General features: G+C 43.3%; 1 protein-coding gene across 4 annotated transcripts in view; it reads left to right on the top strand.

The window, feature by feature from the left end:
- The window catches only part of ROR2 (receptor tyrosine kinase like orphan receptor 2), a 224,794-nt gene that overhangs the window by 159,383 nt on the left and 45,106 nt on the right, over positions 1 to 20,305 (top strand). For all 4 annotated transcript variants that reach the window (XM_030567110.1, XM_030567107.1, XM_030567106.1 and 1 more), the window contains exon 2: positions 1,088 to 1,165. In XM_030567110.1, the coding sequence (XP_030422970.1) occupies positions 1,088 to 1,165 (78 nt within the window). The remainder of the gene's footprint in view (positions 1 to 1,087; positions 1,166 to 20,305) is intronic.

Raw genomic sequence — 20,305 nt, 5'->3', positions numbered from 1 at the left:
TATAAATCCACCCCTCCCTGTTGCTGAAAGAATGTTTTAAAACAAAAAAGCTGTCAAAAACCTGCAACAGTAGTCATAATGTTTGCAAAAACCATAAAAATAAAAGCCTGCGGATGCTGTCTCTACTGCTCTTCAGGAGCAGCCAACTAACAGTTTCCAGTGCTGTTCTGAGATATTGTATAGTAGTGTGTAAACAAACAGGTGAACAAAAATATATTAATTTCAACGCTATTAGGAATACTGGAGTAGGGGGAAGGGAGTTCAGTATGCTGGTCTGACCTAGAGTAAATGGTGGATTCTCTGTAACTTGAAGTCTTTAAATCAAGATTTGAGGACTTCAGTAACTAAGCTAGAGGTTATGGGTTTATTTCAGAAGTGGGCGGATTTTTGGCCTGCAATGTGCAGGAGGTCAGGCTAGATGATCATGATGGTCCTTTCTGGCCTTAAAGTCTATGAGTGTGCACTAACGGTAAAATGATAGAACTGGCTGGGGAAAATATTAGATTTTCAGGCCCCTAATTCTAAGAGACTTTTACAAATAGCAAATAATGTGTAGTTATAAAACACTTTGATTTGAATTCTTTTGCTGTCTTTCAATGCCTTGATGGGTGGTTAGATCATCATTCAAAAGGTGGTGTTAGGGTTGGGAAGCACAAGGCATCAGGGGTGGGTCTGACCTGTGAAAATAGAATTTAAATCAATTTAATATATTCTCAAAAGCAAGTCTTATGCCATGTTTTGCTTGAGAATGTCAGAGTTCCATTAGTGATTAATCTGATTTGACAAAGGAGGTTTGCTGAAAGTATTTGAATTTTATTTTTTGTATGGATAGAACCGTAACACACTTTTTAATGCTGTCACCGTGTAAAGCACAATACCTTCAATTTGTTGTGCTGAATAGATTTTACAGTCAATAAGGGCTAATTCCTGATCCCCTTGAAGTCAATGGGAATTTTGCCAAGGGCTTTAGTGGCAGCAGATTTTGGCCCCAAGTGAATTTAAATACCCAATATCTTAATTCTGCTTAAGAGAAAGATCAACTCAATCTCAACTAGTTTAAAATTTTAATGGTTTATTTTTCACTTAGGTGAAATGGAGATACCAGATTCCAAAGATCCTCTGAGTCAAGTGGATGGACATGACAGGCAAATTCCAACACCTAAAGGTAAAAATAAGAATGATTTCAATTTTTTTTGAGTAAAAATGTACTTTAAAATGTACTATGCAAAGGAGTCATTTTTGTTATGTACTTTATTTACACAGGCATCAATATGTTGTGAGAAAGACGGCATGCCTACACAAACCCTTACTGCCTGACAAGCTGGGGTGTAAATCTATAGTACTCCAGCATGCTGCGTGGTAGCTATCTGTATGGACCCTACTGATGTGTACTAAAAGTTCCGTAGTGTGCATAGACATACTGCTGTACCACAAGGCTTGCATAGACATGCCCCTATTGTGTCCCAAATGTGACTTAATATTGGTATGGAAAATACCCTCACCAGTGATCTCATCTGGATTCAAGGAGTTTCATCGATTAATTCCTGTTTAAACTTTCCTTCAGAAACTTGTTGAGTAATTTGATGACTGAACCACAAAAAAAAAAAAAAAAAGTAAAAGAAACTACTTTTTTTTTTCATACTCAGTAAAACCATATCATTATGTTACTCAATAGGCAGCATAAAAAGTGACATACCTATGAGATGCTACATTCCAGTTTGGATACAATCTCAGGAAATGCATGTTTGCATAACTTACCTGTATTTTGACATGACTGTTTTTGATAATATCTTCCTGCCAGCTCCCTTACCACATACAATACTAAAGCAAGGTCACAGTGGGGAAAGGAATATAGTGACAAAGCCCCAGAACTGCCACTATATAAAGGATGCTATAAACAAGCAAAATATTATTAATTGACTAGAATAATGATCAAGATGTAGTATCATTAAACTCCATACTACTGATAATATTACAGAACAGGGATTTGAGGAGGAGATGGGGACAGAATCATATGGCCCTTTTGAAATTATTACATCTTGGGGACTAACGAGCATATTTTTCAGCAAAGCTGCTATTTATCTCTTCTTTTTTTCCTCTTGTTTGGGGAGAGTCATGTTTCATATTGTGTGTTGAATTTATATATCTTCACTGATTTAACAATTTTCTTTTTGTGCAATAATACCATCTTTCTCTTTCCCTCCCCCCTCTCCCTTTGCTGTGGCAAGGTTTTCTTTCCCAGCGGTTGGATTTTCATGGTCATATTCTGTATAGTAGTCATAGTTAGTGTACATAGTTCTTAGAATTAGTGTATATAGTAGTTGTCCCTGTCATCAAGTGACTGTTTGCCCCAGGGGCTGGACATGCCTTTGTCAATAACCTAGTCCCAGATTTGGACCTTAGCGTCCAAAATATGGGGGTTAGCATAAAAACCTCCAAGCTTAGTTACCAGCTTGGACCTGGTACTGCTGCCACCACCCAAAAAATTAGAGTGTTGTGGGGTACTCTGGTCCCCAAAAAACTGTCCCTGGGGACCCCAAGACCCAAATCCCTTGAGTCTCACAACAAAGGGAAATAAACCTTTTCCCTTCTCCCCCCCCCCAAGTGCTCCTGGAGAGATACACAGAAGCAACCTCCGTGAATCTAAGCAGAGGGAGTCCACCCTCTCTAATTCCAGTCCTGGAAACAAAAGCACTTCCCTCTTCACCCAGAGGGAATGCAAAGTCAGGCTAGTAAATCTAACCCCCCCTGACTTCTTCCTCCCACCAATTCCCCGGTGAGTACAGACTCAATTTCCCTGAAGTTCCCCCCTAAAGAAAAACTCCAACAGGTCTTAAAAAGAAAGCTTTATATAAAAAGAAAGAAAAATACATAAAAATGGTCTCTCTGTATTAAGGTGACAAATACAGGGTCATTTGCTTAAAAGAATATTGAATAAACAGCCTTATTCAAAAAGAATACAATTCAAAGCACTCCAGCAACTATAGACATGTAAATACAAAAGAACATAAAAATCCCCTATCTGATCTTTGGTACTTACAAGTGGGAAACAGAAGATTAGAAAAGCAGGAAATAGAAAAACCCTTCTCTAGCTGAGAGAGAGGCAGACAGAAGACAAAGAACTCAGACACAAACTTCCCTCCACCCAGAGTTGAAAAAATCCGGTTTCCTAATTGGTCCTCTGGTCAAGTGCTTCAGGTTACTTTTTTTTCAGGTGAAAGAGACATTAACCCTTAGCTATCTGTTTATGACATGCCCCCCAAATTGCAGACAATGGGGAAGCTCACTGGCGGCGATTTCCTTCTAGAACTTTAAAATAAACAGATTAATACAACACATGCACCTTTACATATACCACTAAGTATATAACTAACAGACTTCTACATTTTAAGAACACTTTTTAACTACTGAATTCTGGGAAACTCTCACGGGATTGTGCATCAGCTACTTTGTTAGAAGCTCCTGAGATGTGCTGAATTTCAAAATCAAAATCTTGGAGAGCTAAACTCCAACGAAGAAGTTTCTTGTTGTTCCCCTTAGCCGTATGAAGCCACTTTAGTGCAGCATGGTCAGTTTGTAGTTGGAACCGCCGTCCCCAAACATATGGGCGTAGCTTTTCCAGGGCGTACACAATGGCATAGCAGTCCTTTTCACTGACTGACCAGTGACTTTCCTTCTCAGACAGTTTTTTGCTGAGAAACACGACAGGATGGAAGTTGTGATCCATTGCTTCCTGCATGAGTACTGCTCCTATACCACGCTCAGATGCGTCCGTGGTTACTAGGAATGGCTTGTCAAAATCCGGGGCCCTGAGCACAGGGTCAGACATGAGCGTCGCCTTAAGCTGGGTAAAGGCCTTTTGACACTCATCAGTCCACTTAACTGCATTTGGCTGGGTCTTTTTGGTCAGGTCGGTCAGTGGGGCAGCGATTTGGCTGTAGTGTGGTACAAATCACCTGTAGTACCCGGCCAAGCCTAAGAAGGATTGGACCTGTTTCTTTGACCTTGGGACAGGCCACTTTTGGATAGCATCCACCTTGGCCTGTAGGGGGGTTATGGTTCCTCGACCCACCTGGTGCCCCAGGTAAGTCACTCTGATTTGGCCTATTTGATACTTTTTGGCCTTAACAGTTAGTCCGGCCTGCCTGATGCGCTCAAAGACCTTTTCCAGGTGTAGTAGGTGTTCGGGCCAGGAGTCTGAAAAAATGGCCACATCATCGAGGTAGGCAACTGCATATTCTCCCAGTCCTGCTAGTAGACCATCTACCAGCCTCTGGAAGGTGGCGGGTGCATTTCGAAGGCTGAAGGGAAGGACATTAAATTCATACACCCCTGCATGGGTGACGAATGCTGACCTCTCCTTGGCAGGTTCATCTAGCGGTACTTACCAGTACCCCTTGGTTAAGTCTATTGTAGAGATGAACTGGGCACGTCCCAACTTCTCCAATAGCTCATTGGTGCATGGCATTGGATAGTTGTCGGACGAGTTACCGCATTTAGCTTACGGTAGTCCACGCAAAAGCGTATTTCCCCATCTGGTTTGGGTACCAGAACCACTGGAGATGGCCATGCACTGGTAGATGAGCGGATTATACCCATCTGTAGCATGTTCTGGGTCTCCCGTTCTATAGCAGCTTGGGCACGAGGAGACACCCGGTAGGGTGGGGTTCTGATTGGGTGAGCATTACCTGTGTCAATGGAGTGGTATGCCCATTCAGTCCGTCCTGGGGTGGCTGAGAACAATGGGGCGAAGCTAGTGCACAGCTCCTTGATTTGTCGCCGCTGCAGACGTTCGAGGGTGGTTGAGAGGTTCACCTCTTCGACGCCACCGTCTTTTTTCCCGTCGTAGTAGACACGGTCAGGCCACTCAGCATCATCTCCCTGGACTGTAAACTGACAACCGTGTAAGTCTCTGGAATAGAAAGGCTTGAGAGAATTAACATGGTACACTCTGGGCTTTAGTGAGGAATTGGGAAATGCTATGAGGTAGTTCACAGTTCCCAGGCGCTCTTGGACCGTGAATGGCCCTTCCCATGATGCTTCCATCTTATGGGCCTGTTGTGCCTTCAAGACCATAACCTGGTCTCCTACCTTGAAGGAACGTTCTCTGGCATGTCTGTCATACCAGGCCGTTTGCTCTTCCTGAGCATCCTTTAGGTTTTCTCTAGCAAGGGCTAAAGAGTGTCGGAGGGTGCTTTGTAGGTTGCTTACAAAGTCCAGAATGTTAGTTCCTGGAGAAGGCGTAAACCCCTCCCATTGCTGCTTCACCAACTGTAATGGCCCCTTAACCTCGTGACCATACACAAGTTCAAACGGTGAAAACCCTAAACTGGGATGTGGTACATCCCTGTAGGCAAACAGCAACTACTGCAACACTAGGTCCCAATTATTGGAGTATTCGTTGACGAATTTACGTATCATGGCCCCCAAAGTTCCATTAAACCTTTCCACCAGGCCATTGGTTTGATGGTGGTACGGGGTGGCAACCAAGTGGTTCACCCCATGCGTGTCCCACAGTTTATGCATGGTCCCTGCCAGGAAATTAGATCCTGAATCTGTAATGATGTCGGAGGGCCAACCTACCCTGGCAAAAATGTCTGTTAGGGCCAGACACACAGTGTTAGCCCTGTTGTTGCCTAGAGCTGCTGCTTCCGGCCATCGGGTAGCAAAGTCCACGAAAGTCAGTACGTACTGCTTTCCTCTGGGTGTCTTTTTTGGGAAAGGACCCAGAATATCCACAGCTACTCGCTGAAACGGGACCTCAATTATGGGGAGTGGCTGGAGAGGGGCCTTGACCTGGTCTTGGGGTTTTCCCACTCTTTGGCACACCTCACAAGACCGGACATACTTGGCAACGTCCTTGCCCATCCCCTCCCAGTGGAAGGACTTCCCCAATCGGTCCTTGGTTCTGTTCACCCCAGCATGGCCACTGGGATGATCATGGGCTAAGCTTAAGAGCTTCCCCCGGTACTTAGTTGGAACCACCAACTGTTTTTGCGGCTGCCATTCTTCCCGGTGTCCACCAGAAAGAATCTCCTTGTATAAAAGTCCTTGGTCTATAAGAAACCGGGATCGATTAGAAGAGCTGAGAGGCGGTGGGGTGCCGCCGCCCAAGCTTTCTGAAGGCTGTCATCTGCTTCCTGCTCAGTCTGGAACTGTTCCCTTGAGGCTGGGGTCACCAGTTCTTCCTCAGACTGTGGACTTGGGCTTGGTCCCTCTGGAAGCGATGTAGGTGATGGGGTTGTTTCCATTGCCGGTGAACCGCTCTCCACTGGTGCACCTGAGGGTATTTCAGGCTCGGGCTGAGCCTTTTGGGTATGGCTGTCTGTTGCTTCTGCCAGTTCTGGCTCGCTGGTGCCCTCTGGCGTTGAGTTTGAAGATGTGGTTGCACTTGCTGGTGCTGGTTGCTGTTCCGGTTCCGGGCCTGGGACTGGAGGTGCTGTGGCTGTTTCAGTGGTTGGCATGGAATCCGGGTCCACTACCTCTGTCTGGGTCTCTGGTAACACAGACGGGGCGTCTGTGGACGGCTCAGGAACAGGAATGGGTCTGGAAGCTTGCCTGGTTTGGCTACGTGTAACCATTCCCACTCGCTTGGCCCGCTTCACCTGGTTGGCCAAGTCTTCCCCCAGTAGCATGGGGATAGGATAATTGTCATAGACTGCAAAAGTCCACATTCCTGACCAGCCTTTGTACTGGACAGGCAGTTCAGCTGTAGGCAAGTCTACAGCTTGTGACATGAAGGGGTAAATTGTCACTTTGGCCTTTGGGTTGATGAATTTGGGGTCTATGAAGGATTGGTGGATAGCTGACACTTGTGCCCCCGTGTCTCTCCACGCAGTAACCTTCTTTCCGCCCACTCTCAAATTTTCTCTTCGCTCCAAGGGTATTTGAGAGGCATCTGGGCCTGGGAATCTTTTGGGTGATGGTGGTGTAATGAATTGCACTCGGATGGCGTTCTTTGGGCAGTTGGCCTTGATATGTCCCAGTTCATTACACTTAAAGCATCTTCCATCTGATGGATCACTGGGCCGAGGTGAGTTACTGGAGACTGGTGAGGTGGAAGAATAGGGCGTCTGTGGCTTTACTTGGGTTGTATGTGGGGTCTTTGGCTGTCCTCGGTTGTAGGGTTTATGGTCGGTGTGCCCCTGGGGGTATTCGTTCCCCTTGACCGTAGCTTTCTTGCTTTCTGCCACTTCCGTCCATCTGGCTCCAATCTCCCCCACCTCAGCGAGATTTTTGGGTTTTCCATCTTGTATGTACCGTGTTATGTCCTCAGGAACACCATCCAAGAACTGCTCCATTTGTATGACGAGGTGCAGTTCTTCCAAGGTTTTAACATTGTGTCCTGATATCCAGGCCTCATAATTTTTCCCAACGTAGTAGGCGTGTTTGGGAACTGACACATCTGGTTTCCACTTTTGGGTTCTGAAACGCCGACGGGCATGATCCGGGGTTATCCCCATTCTGTATCTGGCCTTGGTTTGAAAAAGTTTATAGTCGTTCATTTGCTGCTTAGGCATTTCAGCTGCCACCTCTGCTAAAGGTCCACTGAGCTGTGGCCTCAATTCTACCATGTACTGGTCTTCAGGGATGCTGTACCCAAGACAGGCTCTTTTAAAATTTTCCAAGAAGGCCTCGGTGTCATCACCTGCATTATAGGTGGGAAATTTTCTGAGATGTGGATCCATAATTGGCGAAGGGTTGTTAGGATTGGCTGGCGCATGCAGCCCAGCTTGCGCTAAGTCCAGTTCATGTTTTCTCTGTTTTTCCTTCTCTTCACTTTCTTTTTCTTGTTTTTCCATGTCTCGGCGGTGGGCCACCTCTTCTTCTTCTAGTTTTCTGTGGTGGGCTGCATTTTTGGCGTCTTGTTCTCTTTTGTGGGCTGCCTGTTGGATCTGTTCTTCTCTTTTTTTCAGCTCCACCTCTTTTTCTCTTTTATCCAGTTGTCACCTGTGTTCTGCTTCTTTGCTTTGTTCTTCGGCCTCCATATTTGCCTTAGAAGTCATGGTTCCTGTTTTTCTTGTGTTGGGGTGCTCTCCAGTGTTTATCTTCTGAACTGCAGGCTCTGTTGCCTCCTGGGGTCTGCCTAGCAACAGTGCCTATTTCCCTGTCTTCCTAGCTAATTTTTTCAATGTAAAGTAAACCAGAAAAACCACTTTATTTGCATGTATATAGTGCTGGTATATGACTCCTAATGGGAGTGCTATTGTCCGACAAAAGACCTGTTTGTCACAGCTTAATGGTTTCTTGCTTAATATGCAAGCCACAACTGCCAGAGAGAGCAGAAAAAAAAAGTTCTCTCTGGTTCCCTTTTAAAACCAAACTGTTTCTCTCTGCTAAAAAGCCCCTAGCAGAGAAAAGAAAAATATAATATTCCTACTGGCTTCTGGATTCTATCTTTCCCACGACGCTGCACACCATGTCAATAACCTAGTCCCAGATTTGGACCTTAGCGTCCAAAATATGGGGGTTAGCATAAAAACCTCCAAGCTTAGTTACCAGCTTGGACCTGGTACTGCTGCCACCACCCAAAAAATTAGAGTGTTGTGGGGCACTCTGGTCCCCCCAAAAACCGTCCCTGGGGATCCCAAGACCCAAATCCCTTGAGTCTCACAACAAAGGGAAATAAACCTTTTCCCTTCCCCCCCCCCCAGGTGCTCCTGGAGAGATACACAGAAGCAACCTCCGTGAATCTAAGCAGAGGGAGTCCACCCTCTCTAATTCCAGTCCTGGAAACAAAAGCACTTCCCTCTTCACCCAGAGGGAATGCAAAGTCAGGCTAGTAAATCTAACCCCCCCTGACTTCTTCCTCCCACCTATTCCCTGGTGAGTACAGACTCAATTTCCCTGAAGTTCCCCCCCTAAAGAAAAACTCCAACAGGTCTTAAAAAGAAAGCTTTATATAAAAAGAAAGAAAAATACATAAAAATGGTCTCTCTGTATTAAGGTGACAAATACAAGGTCATTTGCTTAAAAGAATATTGAATAAACAGTCTTATTCAAAAAGAATACAATTCAAAGCACTCCAGCAACTATAGACATGTAAATACAAAAGAACATAAAAATCTCCTATCTGATCTTTGGTACTTACAAGTGGGAAACAGAAGATTAGAAAAGCAGGAAATAGAAAAATCCTTCTCTAGCTGAGAGAGAGGCAGACAGAAGACAAAGAACTCAGACACAAACTTCCCTCCACCCAGAGTTGAAAAAATCCGGTTTCCTGGTTGGTCCTTTGGTCAGGTGCTTCAGGTTACTTTTTTTTCAGGTGAAAGAGACATTAACCCTTAGCTATCTGTTTATGACAGCCTTATTCCCCAGGTTTCTAGCCATGTGCCTCTTGCAGCAAGCTGATGCCGTACATTAGCTATCTAAAGTGGCTGGGTAGTCTCACATCAAAGAGAAGAGCTAGATCTGCAGGGACTTCAAACCCCGTACCAGAAAAAGGGACATTCAAATGAAAGCCATTCTTATGGAGACGGCCCTCAGATCAGCCTCAGAACCAAGCCTCTCCGAATCGACACGAAGCACTCCTTCAGCGCCGAGTTCTTCCCAGCACCATTCTCCATCCCCAGTGCTGAAGAGGGACAAGCAGGGAGGAGCTGGCATAGTGAGACCTGAATCAGGCCACTTGTCCTCCCCTGAGCCATTGATGGCTCCACAGACTCCACCTACAGTGCCCACCACAGAATCCCAGGAGCAGCCGTGGAGCCAGACGGTTCCTGGCCTCCTTGGCATGGGAGGCTTTTCAGGCGGCGAAGGATCTGCTGTCCCTCCTGATCCCGCTGACTCCTAAGGACCCCCGCTGGCTAGGGCAACCAAGGTCAGAAGGGAAGAAGTCCGTCAAGCTCTGTCTCAGTATGAGGCACTGTCCAGAGGCAAGACCTCCATGCATTGATCTCTATCCTGACACTGCAATGCATTGATCGCCATCCTGACACTGGTCGCCATCTGTCAGCACTGCGCAGTGGTGAAAGCAGGTACTGCACCGCCATGGTCTCCAAGGGAAGAATCCTCTCAGGAGTCTGAAGGGGACTCCTTCGCTCCATCCAAGACCTATCGATACCCAGCCTCCAGATTTCAGTACCAGCCCTCCTACCGGCACCTAGCCACCAGGCCAGGACTGGCCAATTCATGAGACCTGATCCCGAAGGCCAAGGGGGATCTACAGCCTATGGTGGACCTGCATGGCCTCAACCAATATCTCAAGAAACTGAGTTTCTGCATGGTCTCTCTGGCCTCCATCATTCCCTTCCTGGATCCAGGAGACGAGTACACCATCCTTGACTTAAAGGATGCCTATTTCTACATCTCTATCTTCTGCAACCACAGAAGATTCCTCAGGTTCATAGTGGGATAACGCCATTACCAATACACTGCCCTTCCCTTCTGTGTATCGGCAGCGCTATGGGTTTTGATGAAGTGTGTGGTGTTGGCAGTGTTCCTCAGGCATCGAGGCATGCAAGTCTACCCATACCTTGATGACAGGTTGATCATAGGTCGGTCACTGGCTCAGCTGTAGCACAGCATCAGCACAGTTCAGGTCAACTTCCAGGAACTGGATCTATTGATAAACGAGCAGAATTCAACCCTGGTCCTGGTTCAGAGAATAGTGTTCATGGGGGCAGTGCTCGATTCAACCCAGGCCATAGCCTCCCTACTGGCTGCCCATTTCCAAGCTATGTTGGATCGAATTTCCAAAGTCATGATCCACCCACTAACAACAGGTCGGATCTGCCTCAAGCTGTTGGGTCATATGGCAGCATGCACCTACATGGTGCAGCGCACAAGGTTCAGTATGTTTCTGAACCTTTCAGTGGCAGCGCCACTCACGCTCCTACCCTGCCCAGACCACAGATGGTTGCTTCACTTGAGCCTCACCTCCCAGCACCTGATAACTTGGTTGCTGAACCCTGAAGAGTAGGCCTGCTTGGAACAGATTCAACAAGTCTTGCTAGGTAGTAGAAAACCTTCCACCAGGACTATCTACTTGGCCAAGTGGAGACGTTTCATTTGTTGACCCTCCGAATAGAACATCTCTCTTCTGGTCCTCTCTGCAATCTATCTTGGACTGTCTGCTACACCTAAAGCATCAAAGTCTGGCTCTCTCATCTATTGAAGTTCACTTGGGAGTCATTTCAGCCTTCCACCCTCCAGTGCATGGCAGATGAATGTTTTCCCATGAGATGACAGGTTTCTCCAGGGGCTGGAAAGACTCTACCCTCAGGTTCGTGATCCAATCCCTTCATGGGACTTAAACTTGGTCCGGTTGAGGCTCACTGGGTCTCCCTTCAAGCCATTAGCATCATGCCCCATACTGCTTCTCTCTTAGAAGGTCACCTTCCTGATGGCCATCGCCTTGGCCAGAGGGTCTTTGAGATCAAAGTCCTGATATCAGAATACCCTTATATGGTGTTCTTCAAAGACAAGGTTTGACTGTGCCCCCATCTGGCCTTCCTACCAAAGGTGATGTTGCAGTTCCACAACAACTAGGACATTTTTTTCCTGTCTTCTTTCCAAATCCTCACAAGACCGTGAAGGAATATCAGTTTTGTACACTGCATGTTAGGCGTGCTCTCTCCTTCTATATTGAGAGTACCAAGCTCTTCCACAAGTCCACACAACTCTTTGTAGCAGTAACGGAAAGCATGAGCGAGCTACCTGTGTCATCCCAAAGAATCTTGTCCTGGATAACCGCCTGTATCTGAGCTTGCTACGAGCAGGCGAAGGTTCCACCTCTGGCCATCATGACTGCACATTCAATGAGAGCCCAGGCTTCATGAGCAGGCTTTCTCACACAAGTACTAATCCAGGATATCTGCAGAGCTGCCACATGGTCATCAGTTCATATCTTTGCGTCCCACTATGCCATCAACCAAGAGGCTCAGGATGATGTCAGTTTCGGGAGACCATTGTTGCAGTCAGCACATCCATGAGCCAACCTCTGGGATTATTGCTTACGAGTCACCAGGCATGAAATGGACATGAGCAAGCACTCGAAGTCAAAAACGGTTACTAACCTTTCATAACTTTTTCGAGATGTGTTGCTCATATCCATTCCATGACCCACCCTCCTACTCCTCTGTCAGAGTTACTGGCAAGAAGGAACTGAGTGTGTATGGGGCCAGTGGCGCATACGCATGTGACTCCAGAGAGGGCTGGAGCCAGCCCTACCGATACCACTTAGGGAAAAATATCCAGCAACTGTGCATGCGGCGCGCACACATCTATCATGGAATGGACATGAGCAACACATCTTGAAGACCAAGAGTTATGAAAAGTTAGTAACTGTTTTATATTTTGGTTTGCTGGCAACTCTGAAAAACTGGAAAGTAGAATTCATTTCAGGTCAAACTGAAAACAGTTTTTTTGGAAATATTCAGCAAATGTAAAAGCTGGAAAAAATGGAAGAATGACAGCTAAGATTTAAAAAAAATAGAAGCCTAAAGTTTGGCTCCAAATAAATATTTAGACACGGGTTTTTCTGAAAATTCCACCCTAAGGGAGTTAGTTGTCCAAGACCCAATGAAATTCTTTGGAATTTGAAGTAACTCTTAGATGCCTTTGAAATTTCAACTTTCAAACTTTATAGCATGAGTTTCTGGGAGGTCAGTGCTTTTGAAAATTGGGCCATCTACGTGTGTGCCTGATCATCTAAACTGTCAAATGCTCCCACAGTTGTGTGCCTACACTTACATGAAGCAGCTACCCTATGTGTGTATACAAATATGCTTTCATGGTGATTACACGCACACATGTAGGATATGGCATTGCACAAGCATTTTTTATCACTGATCTGGGTAAGGCCTCTTTCCAAAATGTTTTGAGATTTTAACCTAAAATATCTTTCTTTGTAAGTGAAGTTTTGCACGTAGCAGTGATTTCACTCCTTGCTGTAGTCAGCTATGTGTTCCAAGATGGATATTATTTAAACAATACATGTTTTCTTCATTGGGACGCCCAAAAATATTATCAGTCTAGTGGTAGTTGTATCCTTTGTTTTTCAACCTGTTTATTAGCTGTTCTCGAGAATTTGGTAACAGCTTGATATTCCAATAATCTGTGAAAGAACTTTCCTTATTTCTACCATCTTTCCAACACTCACAAGAGTCACTGCTCCATCTTAATGTGTTTACTGTGAGATTCTCTTTGCTATATTTTATATTATTTTCATTCCATCTTAAAAGATGAGGAACTGGCAATCTAACAGAGGCAATTCAATATATAAAAGAGTACTGACTATATTGCAGTGTTAGTTGTTTCTGCAGCCTAGTGTATATGTGGGATGCCAGTGCCATCATAATTTGATATGTGGACTAAATTTTGCTAACCTGTTTTGCATTTGTCCAGGCAAGATGGAATATTAGAATTGATTTTAAGACATTTTATAAACCATAACAAGTGAGAAGTTTTAATTTAAAACTACTGTGCCTATGGCAAATACAGAAATATCTAGCAGATTGATTTTTCCGTCTGAATCCTTGGCATTCAGACAGCAGATCCAAAGCCTATTGAAGGCAATGGGAGTTTTATCTTTGATTTCAATGGGCTTTGGATCAAAGTCAGAGTAAAGCAAAAATTCCCTAACAATAACTTATATATAATGGAGCAAATTAGTTTGCAATATAATAGGACTTTTAAAAATAAAAATTTTCTATTTGAATATCTGTATCCCAAAGCAAATGTAATTGTTGGAACATAACATATATTTATAACTGCATTAATGCTATCTGAACATAGTGAGCCTCAGCCATTTTTATAGGGGCTTTTCTTTCCTTGTTTCATAAAATATACCACTGCTATACCAGATTACTAAATCTGTTTGAGTTTACAAAGTCTCCAGTTGGCTGGCACAGTATTTGAAGTATTGCTCACAAAACACAATTTAAATACGTAAACATAATTCAAGTTTTGTTACACTGCATTTCACTTTTTCATACATTTATGGGAAATAGAATGTTTGTAAGGAGAGAGCACCACATTTTTGGAGAATCATGAGATGCACAATTAATGAAAGAGAGCAGTTTCTTACCCCAAATCATTGCATCTAAGTGGAATCCACACAATATTTGTGGCATACCATGCACCATAAAAAGTAACTGTTCATTATCACCACAGAAATTAAATAAAGAAAACATTCTTAACAATATAACTGGTTAAATTTTCCACTTTGTTTGGAAGATTTGCAATTATAGGTTATCTGAAAAGAACATCAAATAACAGGGCAGCATAACAAATGGCTGGCTGCACTGTCATACAGTTACTTCAGATTTAGTAAGTTTTCTAAACAGCAGGCTTCCCCCTCTATTTGACATTGGTGAGGCCTCATCTGGAATACTGTGTCCAGTTTTGGGCCCCACACTACAAGAAGGATGTGGAAAAATTGGAAAGAGTCCAGCGGAGGGCAACAAAAATGATTAGGGGTCTGGAGCACATGTCTTATGAGGAGAGGCTGAGGGAACTGGGATTGTTTAGTCTGCAGAAGAGAAGAAAGAGGGGGGAACTTGATAGCTGCTTTCAACTACCTGAAAGGGGGTTCCAGAGAGGATGGATCTAGATTGTTCTCAGTGGTACCAGATGACAGAACAAGGAGTGATGGTCTCAAGTTGCAGTGGGGAAGGTTTAGGTTGGATATTAGGGGAAAAAATTTTCACTAGGAGTGTGGTGAAGCACTGGAATGGGTTACCTACGGAGGTTCTTACAGGTTTTTAAGGTTGGTCTTGACAAAGCCCTGGCTGGGATGATTTAGCCGGGGATTGGTCCTGCTTTGAGCAGGGGGTTGGACTAGATGACTTCCTGAGATACCTTCCAAACATGATATTCTATGATTATATGTATCATTTCTCAGAAGAAATTAAACTACCAAATAAAGACTTGGTGCTTCAGGGTGTTGATACAGAAATAGGGTAGGTGTAGTACATTGCACTTATGTTTCTAACTTTTTCTGTAGGATGTTGGTAGGAAAACATTTGTGTCAGGTTAGTTCAATCGGACAAAAAATATTTATTACTTGATTTGTAGTAACAAAGTAACTTAAAATATTATTGGATATGTTTGTAAAAATGGCAGGAGAAAAAAATGAACTTGAGCCAAAGTCAGAGTTGGTGAAAGTGGATTCCATTTCATTGACATCAGGGAAATGGCATTTGGTCACACCAGATCTGAATCCGGCCATAGAATATTGGTGTTTCTTTCTCTGATAGTTTCTCAAGCAGTTTTGTTCCTGTCACTTTTGGTATCTGGTCTTAAGTTCAGATCACATATTCTGGATCACTTAAAAGCTGTGGAGCAAATTCATTGCTAGAGTAACTGGTTTCGCTGAAATTATAGCAGAAATGAATTTGAGCCAATTTGTGTAGTAATCCTTTGTGGTTGAGGTTTTGATCTGTAATAATTACCTCTCATGCATCCTATCTCGCTGAATTAAATACCATTCTGCAGTTGAATAAATTTTAATTTACAAGTGAATGTCTGTGACTGGGCTGATTTAGCCAAATTCACTCCAAGTCAAGATTTTAAATAGCCGATAGTAAAAAGTATTGAAGCAGGTGTTGTCCAGCCTGTGAGCTGGAGGCCAATTTACGGCTCTCAAGGGTAACCATATTAAGAAGAAAAAGTTTTAATTATGAATTGAAAGAGTGCTTCCTGACTGCACCCTGTGGTTTTCAAACAGAAGTGCTTAAAGCAGCTCCTTCACTACAGAGAGGTGGTATGGAGCACAGTGATCCCACTTGCCTGGCAGAACCAGAAAGAGCTCCGATATGACCTGGGAATGCTCTGAGTAGCAGCTGTTGTTTCCCGGCTACAGCTGTAGAGCAGCTTCTCATCTGGCTGTCTGCTATATCACAGAGAAGAGAGTAACTCTGGGTAGTTCAAGGATGGGAATTCAACTGGTTCTGCCTGACCCTAAGGAAGCACCTAGTAAAGGATCTCCTCTCCTCCGTACAGCCACGCACAATGCCCAAGAGAGCAGGGAAAGGGAAAGGCACCAGCAACCAGTTAACAGCTTCCTGACTCTCTGACCGGGTTGAGGTCATAACAGCCAGGGGTAGCAGAGAGAGAGTTGGAGAGCAGAACTTTATTTTTGTTTCTTTTCATGAAATATTTTTTCTCACATAAACTGTGTCATTGGAAACCCATATTTTGACAAATATATTGAATTATTGCAATCTATCCATCTTCCTCCTCCCATCTCTGCCTTGACAGCCTAAAGTGAAAGTAATCTACGTTGTTGTTATTGTCTCTGCAAAAGGGGCAATACCAGTTTGGGAATTTTTAAATACTAAGTTAAGGATGAGTTCGTCTCACAAATTGCTATTCTAATTTGTGGTGGGATGGATGTGTGTTCTCTGTTGTTAATTGAAATGCGTGCGCACGTGTGTGTGTGTTCGTTCTGCGGAAATGTTAAATTCAAATAATAGTTAGAAATTAATTACTTATACCTCTTCTAAGAAGGTATCAGAAGATATAGAAAGATCAACTGGTGATTTTCTAAGAACATAAGAATATAACAATGGGCATACTGCGTCAGACCAGTGGTCCATCTAGCCCAGTGTCTTGTCTTCCAAAAGTGTCCAATGCCAGATGATTCAGAGGCCATGAACAGAACAGGGTAATTTATCGAGTGATCCATCCCCTGTCATCCCCTGTCTCAACTTCTGACAGAAGTTTAGGGAAACCCAGAGCATGGGGTTGCATCCCTGACCATCTTGGCTAATAGCCATTGATGGACCTATTGTCCAAGAAGTTATCTAATTCTTTTTTGAACCAATTATAATTTGGGCCTTCACAACTTCCCCCAGCAATGAGTTCCACAGCTTCACTATATGTTGTGTGAAGTACTTCCTTATGTTTGTTTTAAACTTGCCGTCTATCAATTTGAGTAATTTTGTACCCTCTCCAAATTTTCCCACCTCACTGTGTACCCCTTTTTCCAGATCTTTGACTATGCTGAATAGCACAGATCCTTGGGGATCCTGCTGTTTATCTCTCTCCACTGAGACAACTGAACATTGATTTCTGCCCTGTGTTTCCTATCTTTTAACCAGTTACCGATCCATAAGAAGACCTTCCCCCTTATCCCATGTGTGCCTACTTTGCTTAGGAGCCTTTGTTAAGGGACCCTGTTTGAAAGTCCAGGTACACTGTATCAACAGGATCACCTTTGCTCACATGTTTGTTGACCCCTCCAAACAATTCTAATAGATTGATAGGTATGATTTCTCTTTACAAAAGTTGTGTTGACTCTTCCCCAACGTATCATGTTCATCTGTGTGTCTGATAACTCTGTTCTTTACTGTAGTTGCAACCTATTTGCCTAGTACTGAAGTTAGGCTTACCAGCCTGTAATTGCCAGGATCACCTCTGGAACCTTTTTTAAAAAAAAATTGGCATCACATTAGCTATCCTCCAGTCATCGGTTACAGAGTGTGATTTAAGTGATTAGATTACGTACCACGGTTAGAAATTCTTTAATTTCATATCTGAGTTCCTTCAGAACTCAAGTGCGTACCATCTTGTGACTTATTACTGTTTAATTTATCAGTTTGTTCCCAAATCACCTCTATTGACACCTCAGTCAGGGACAGTCCCTCAGCTTTGTCACCTAAAAAGAATGGCTCAGGTGTGGGAATCTCCCTCACATCCTCTGCAGTAAAGCCTGATGCAAATAATTTATTTAGCTTCTCCACAATAGCCTTGTTTTCCTTGAGTGCTCCTTTAGCACCACTATTGTCCCGGGCTTCTGATGTACTTTTTTTTTTTTTTTTCTGTTAGTTTTTGCCTTTTGCTAGGTGGTCTTCAAAATCTATTTTGGCCTGCTTAACTATACTTTTACACTTGACTTGCCAGAGTTTATGCTCCTTTCTATTTTCCTAAGCAGGATTTGAGTTCCATTTTTTTGTCTCTAACCACCTCTTTTACTCTATTTAGCTATGGTGTTATTTTTTTCATCCTCTTTATTTATTTATTTATTTATTTATTTATTTATTTATTTATTTATTTATTTATTTTAACTTTTTTTTAAAATTGGGTTATAAATTTAATTTGAGCTTATATTTTAGTGGGGTTTAGAAGATTCCATGCAACTTGCTGGCATTTCACTCTTGTGATTGTTCCTTTTAATTTCTGGTTAAATAGCTTCCTCATTTTTGTGTAGTTCCCTTTTTGAAGTTAAATGCTATTGTGGTGGATTTCTTTAGTATTTCTCTCTCTCCCCCCCCCCCCACACGCACTGGGATGTTAAATTTAATTACATTGTGGTTGCTGTTACCGAGTGGTTCAGCTATATTAATCTCTTGGACCCAGATCCTGTGTGCAATTTAGATCTAAATCAAGCATTGCCTCTCCCCTTGTGGGTTACAGAACTAGCTGCTTCAAGAAGCAGTCATTAATGGTGTCTAGAAATTTCACCTCTGTATCCTGTTCCCAGTCGATATGGGGATAGTTGAAATCCCCCATTATTATTGGCTGTTCTATTTTTGTAGCCTTTCTAATCTCAATCTGAGTATTGTACAATCCCTGCCACCATCTTGGTGAGGTGGTCAGTAGTATGTTCCTATTGGTATATTGTTATTATTCAAGCATGGAATTCTATCCATAGCTATTCTGTGGTACAGTTTGATTCATTTAAGATTTTTACAATATTTCACTGTATGGTTTCTTTCACATGTAGTGCCACTTCTCCACCACTGTGACCTACTCTGCCATTCCTGTGTATTTTGTACTCTTATTACCAGGCCCCATCAATTATCATCATTCCATCAAGTTTCTATGATGCCTATTATATCAGTATCCTCATTTAATACCAGGTACTAAAGTTAACCCATCTTAGCATTTAGACCTAGAATTTGTATAGAAGTACTTATAAAAGTTGTCAATATTTGTCTGTCTTCATGTAATATAACTGAATGGGCCTCTTTTTCATTTGATTGTTTTTCTTTAGTTCCTACCTGTACTTTTCAACTTCTGTCCTCTCCTCTTTATTAGAATATGGGGTATTCTTTTTAATAAATCCTTCCCTAAAGGATGTCTGTGTCTGAGCCTTGTGCTCCTCTGCACTTGTCAGCTTTCCCTTAGTTTAAAAACTCCTCTTCAGCCTTTTCAATTTTACATGCCAGCAGTCTGGTTCCATTTTGGTTTAGGTGCAGCCCATTCTTCCTGTATAGCTTCCTCCTTTCCCACAAGGTTCCCCAGTTCCTAATAAACCAAAATCCCTCCTTCAAACATGATAGGCTTATCTACACCTTGAGGCCTTGCAGTTCTAGCTCCCTAAATGGCCCTGTACATGGTACTGGAAGCATTTCAGAGATAGTTATCATGGAGGTCCTGGAGTTTAATCTTTGATCTAGCAGCCTAAATTTGGCCTCCAGGATTCTCTCCTATCTTTCCCTATGTTATTTGTACCTATGTATATCACGACCACCAGTGCCTCCCCAGTACGGCACATAAATCTGTCTAGGTGACTCGAGAGGTCTGCAACCTTTGCATCCGACAGGCACTTCACCGTGAGGTTCTCCTGGTCATCACAAACTCAATTGTATATATTTCTAACGATCCTCCATTGAATAGATATGCGGACAGAGTTGGCACCAGGGTTTGTAGCAGGGTTTGGTTCCGATCCCTCAGACAGAGACAAACACCCACAGAATCTCTATCTAGTGTTCTTAAAACTGCAATACCCACCTGGGGAAGTGAAGAAACAGATTGACAGAGCAACACCCATCCTTTCATGTATTTATACCTGCTCCTATATTTTTTACTTCAGACATCTGATAAGGTGAGTTCTATCCCACGAAAGTTAATGCCCAAATAAACTTGTTAGTCTCTAAGGTGCCACAAAGACTCCTCTTTTGGGGGGCGGGGGGGGGGGTTTGCTTGTATTTTTTGTTGTTCCCCTATGCTCCATTTTCTCATTGTCTCCCTCATTTCTGTGCTCTTTCACTTTTGTATTGCTCTTTGCTTCCCTCCTTCCCCTTCCTCTCTTATTTTTTTGAAAAGTTAAATTTTTGAAGAGGTTTTTCAGGATCTCTTATTTACCATCTTTGACTGCTTCCCTCAAAAAGGCCCCACATCAAGGTGACACTTCCACATCTTTTAAAGAGTCTGGACATGTTTCCTCCTTAATGCTCCTCCTTCCAGGAGAGTGCCTCATTGACTTCTTGTAACCTGTGTTCTTTCTGCCTTCCCTATTTCTGCCCACCTGGCCAAAACCATGGCTGAATATCCTATTTGTGTAGTGCTTCTACCCTTTGTGGCCTAGCAACAAAACTGCCAGTGAGCCAACAGCATAGCTTCTCCTATATCCATG

The sequence above is a fragment of the Gopherus evgoodei genome, chromosome 6 (assembly GCF_007399415.2).
Source record: "Gopherus evgoodei ecotype Sinaloan lineage chromosome 6, rGopEvg1_v1.p, whole genome shotgun sequence".
NCBI classification, from domain to species: Eukaryota; Metazoa; Chordata; order Testudines; family Testudinidae; genus Gopherus; species Gopherus evgoodei.
Note: the sequence above shows the minus strand (reverse complement) of the source record. Positions and strands in the feature narration are given on the sequence as shown.